This window comes from Podarcis gaigeae (assembly GCF_964106915.1).
Source record: "Podarcis gaigeae genome assembly, chromosome: 14".
Classification (NCBI taxonomy): Eukaryota; Metazoa; Chordata; class Lepidosauria; order Squamata; family Lacertidae; genus Podarcis; species Podarcis gaigeae.
In genome coordinates, this window is record NC_139690.1 from 27,131,736 (window position 1) to 27,136,406 (window position 4,671).

The following is a 4,671-nucleotide window of genomic DNA, read 5'->3' on the forward strand; positions in this document are numbered from 1 at the left end:
TTTACTGAGCACGCGCATTCTCCCTGAGCTGCGCTTGCGCACTCAGTCGAGGTGAAGCTACGGAGAAGAGGTAAGGTGACCGCTGTCTTCCATTCCTCGCCCCCGCCCAGCCTGAGCTCCCACTCCAGGAGCTCCTCTCCGGCCACCAACACGCGCAACCAGAGCCCCGTGCAAGGAAGTTGGGTGCGGGGAGCAGTTAGGGCTACGTTGGGCCATGGTCCCTCCCCTCTCTGTTTTTTTAATTGCAAAGCGGCTTCAAAGCCTGGAAATAAATAGCCAAAGTAGCGTGCAGTAAAATAAGATGAAATATAAAATCCAAAAATTTACAAGCTCTGTAAAATCAAAGACAATGAGGACAACTGTAGTTATTATTTTGAAAACTAGCTGGATCACAGTTTTGGAGAAGACTGTTTTTAATGTCTCCGATCTCCAAAACACTCGGTTCTCGTTGCAGATAAGACCTCGAGAAGAGGCTGGTCTCTGGTGCATCGCACCCCATAAGGACAACAGAGGATATTGCTGGATCAGGCCGATGGCCCATTTAGTCCTGTACCCTACTTTCGCAGCGGCCAACCAGATGGGAAACGAGCAAGCAGGACCTCAGCACAAGAGCAAGGCTGTGGTTCCCAGCAACTGGCAGAGTCCCAAATGCTCCCTCTTAGCAATGGCCTCTTGAGGAGTAAAGTTACTCTCTCGGATATATGGGGGGGGGGGGTAACTGGGTCCCAAATTGTTTAGGGCTCTAAATGTTAAAAGCAAAATTAGAATAGGCAGCCAGTGCAGCTTGCCTGGCAGAGAAGTTACATGGTGCCCCAGGCTGCACCCAGATGCTTAACCTTCTGGGTTAAGTTCGAGAGAAGCTGGGGCCCCCCCTCACCAGTCCACACACACAGAGCTCATTGCATTAATCCTCTCCAGAGTGCCAGGATGGCAAGGCATAGGCCAAGGGCTCCTTCCTGGTCCAGGAACAGCTGCAGCAGCCTTGCCAACCACAGGTGGCCCAAAGGCGCTCATAGCCACCTGGGCCTCTAGTGGCAAAGGAACACCCCCTAGGCTACGCACCTGTGCCTTTGGAGGGAGGAGTGCAACCCTGTTTGGAGCAGGCAACACACCTACCAACTCACCACTGCACTCAGACTTTCCCGCAGCAAACATCAGGCAGGTGGCACAATGGGCAGCAGAGAGGGCACGCGATTCCCAGTCCCACTCCCTGGTACTCACTGCCAGGAAGGGGATCCTGTCAGCATCCCCCTCCTCTCCCCACCCCAGCATTGCCTCCCTCATCCCCCCCCTACCTGTCCACCCCATCCCCTCCAAGGGAGGTTGTTTCCTGATGTGACACCCAGGAGAGGTAAGAGCAGGAATGCCCCTCTTCTTGCCTAGCCACTAACGCATCCTGCTCATCCAGATGGATGGATGGATGAGGTGCTGAGAGCACGTTACATGCTGAGAAGCTTTGTAAGCCGCTTTGAGAGCCTCTTGGGGCTCTGAAGCAGAGTATAACAAGCATTCCAGATAATGCCCTTTAATCCTAGATAAGGGTGAAGAGAGAATTATACACTCCAAGAGCAAAGCCAGAGAGCTAAATGACCCCAGCCTTCCTAAATGACCTTCTGCTTTGAGGTCTCCAGTGAAGGGTGGCAGGCATGAAACCAACTGCCCACCCGCCGCCAGCCAGGGTGGCCAATGACTTCTTATCCTGCACCCCCACCCCTGCCACGGGAAAGGCACAACCTGAAAGGGATCCTGGCAGTGCCTGGAGGGTGAGGGGAGCTGGCCTGGGTGGTTCCTTGTGCAACACCACCCTTTGTGTTCCTTTTGGAAGGCCAGCCAAGCCATGCCCACACCCAGTTCCACCTCTGCTGTGCCCCATCTGGCTCTCACCTTCCTGCCCAACTGGTTCGGCTGCCTTTTTCTACTCCTGCTGCCTCGCAAGCAGGAAGAGGGGCAGTCAGGCACCAGGCAACGGGGGGGGGGGGGGATGACACAGGTTGTGTGTGGGAGTCTCTTAAAGCAGTGGAAATGGGCTGCAGAAAAGAAAAAGGGATCTGCTGGTAGAGTTTTGTTTGGCAGCGGATCTGCAATTGTGGGTTTCTGGACACACACCTGAACTCGTTTTTTTAACCTTGCAAATATCAAGTATCCTTCCCCCACCCCGTCCAGCTGCTGGCCATATCTAGGACTGCATTTTTGTCTGAAAGGCTTGTGAGCTTGATTCTGGCACCAAAAGCAAATTCCCCAGCTGAGAACATGCTGGATTTTAGGTGGGTCTCTCCCACTCCCCACCTCACCCTGCCTGCCCATTTCTTGAAGCGTGTCTTTCGGATGCTCCTCGTCAAGGTCTGATCAGAGTACGTAGCCAAAGTTATGTTCCTGCCCTCTCTGCTTTCATTGTTTCAGGCTTTTGTAACTTCATTAAGTGTTTCATCAGTTGGTGATTTATTTCTTTTTTAAGCGTGGGCCATGTTGGAAGCCTTTGCAGAAAAGCAGAATGAAAACAGTTGAAAGCACTCAAAAGTCTCCCTCCTTCAGCCGCTGCTTTGCAGTACATCGTCTGCAGCCGTCCAGGATTAGTCATTAACCTGTTGCTAATTCTGCCTCCTGAAAGCACGCTGGTCAAAGGTGGCCGCTCTCATTTTCATTCTCTGGCCTTGGACGTCCGAGCAGCAAGTCCACCCCTCCAAGTGAAAGTCCCCCTTGCAGGGCAGCCGGATTGGCAGATGACAAGATTTTCCTGCCAGAGAAAGGGCCTCCTCTGCCAGAGCTTGGAGACAGAAACCAGTTTGCAGACCTGCCAGGACAGAGCTTACAAAGTCATGCTGGCTGGAGGCTGCTGGATTTTCCTTTCGAGACCTTGCTTGCGTTGGGGGGCCATGAACCAAACTGCGCCAGTCAAGATTTTGCCCGTGATAAGATGTGTTGACGTCTAGTTCCCTTCTCTCGTTCCCCTCTCTTTCTAGGCTAGTGCTGACACCATGCTGAAGCTTCGGCTCTTGACGTGGGACGTGAAGGACACCCTCCTTCGCCTCCGTGTCCCCGTGGGTGAGAGCTACTCTGCTGAGGCCCGGGCCTGTGGCGTCCAGGTACAGGCCGAAGCCCTCACCCAGTCTTTCCGCCAAGCCTACAGGGCCCAAAGCCTGCATTTCCCCAACTATGGCTCAGACAGAGGCCTCAGCTCCAAGCAGTGGTGGATGGATGTTGTCATGGAGACGTTCCGGCTCTCCGGTGTCCACGGCAAGGAGGCCGTCCGGCCCATTGCAGAGAAACTCTACCGGGATTACAGCAGTGCCCACAACTGGGAGTTGCTCCCGGGCGCCAGGGACACTCTGCAGCAATGCCAGAGGATGGGGGTCCCCATGGCAGTCATCTCCAACTTTGACCGGAGGCTGCAGGAAGTGCTGACCCGCTGCGGCCTCCGCCAGCACTTCGACTTTGTCCTGACCTCGGAAGAAGTGGGGTTTGCCAAGCCGGACAAGCGGATTTTCCTGGAGGCGCTGCGCATCGCAGGAGTGTCTCCTCAGCTGGCAGCGCATGTGGGGGACGACTATGTGAATGACTACAAGGCAGCGAGGGAGGCAGGGATGCACAGTTTTCTGTATAAATCAGGTTGCCAGCCTCTCGAGAAGGATGCGGAAGTGCCCAATGTCCACATCCTACCATCACTGATGCACCTCCCGTCCCTTATAGAGAAGGGCTAAGAAGGGGAGTTTTGTCAGGGTTCAGCTAAATCACACCTGGTGTCCTTCCTAGACTGTATCACTTCAATTGGCAGGTGGAAGGTGAGAGAGAGAGAGGAAACACTTTACGTTCTTCTACATTAAAAATAGTAATAATTAAGTTAATAATCTAATTTAATTTTTTAAATAAATAAAAATAAAGGAGGTAGCAGGATCGGGGAGAAAGATAAAAGGCCTGCCCCCTGACACCCGTGAGTTATTTATGCATGTAATTACTTTTGAGTCAGTTTGTTGCCCAAAAAAGGACCTCTCCCAAGTTTAAAAACTTGAGCTTAAATTATTTAGCACAATTTCATAACAAACAGATAATAAAACATCCCTGGCTTAAATGCCTAAAGTATTTGGTTGTTTATATACTTTTGTTTGCATACGCCTTTTAAAAATAAATAAAAATGCTGTTAGAATGCGTATCCTTGTGCCCCTGTTATATAGCCTTGGGAACCAATGAAATGTGAACCTGGAGGCCTGGCTGCTTTTTAAAAGGCAGCCTATTTCTGTTATGTGATGCAGTAGAGAAAGATTGATGGATGTGATTAGTGGTGATTCTTGCATTGCTGGGGGTTGGACTAGATGACCGTTGGGTCCCTTTCAAATTCTACCCTTCTATTACAGTATTCTAGGATCTCCCATTTTATTGCCCCGTGCTGTGTGTTTGCCACAGTCTGACAGAAAAACAAGAATGCTATGCAACATTCTGCATGGTTCAGCTTCCTGAGAATAACACATTTTAAAAAGAAAAACAAGTTTCTACCCCTCATGGTCACAAAGGTATGCTAGAAAGTATGTGGGAAGAGAACGGGCTTGCCAAAATCACCGAACGTGCTGGTGTCGGTTTGAGGAAGACTGAATGAGATTCTTAGCAAACTGGAATGAGGTTCCCAGCAAAAATGGGGTGGGGGGGAATGTGCAAAACGGTAGCTTCAAATTAGGCAGC

The 4,671-nt window shown here is 51.3% G+C and overlaps 1 protein-coding gene across 1 annotated transcript; it reads left to right on the forward strand.

Annotated features, from left to right (window-relative positions):
• The first annotated feature begins 1,301 nt into the window (after window positions 1-1,301).
• HDHD3 (haloacid dehalogenase like hydrolase domain containing 3) lies at window positions 1,302-4,144 on the forward strand. Its single transcript, XM_083713292.1, has one exon. The coding sequence runs from the start codon at window positions 2,976-2,978 to the stop codon at window positions 3,696-3,698; it is 723 nt and encodes a 240-aa protein (XP_083569418.1). The 5' UTR covers window positions 1,302-2,975; the 3' UTR covers window positions 3,699-4,144.
• Window positions 4,145-4,671: the final 527 nt, after the last annotated feature.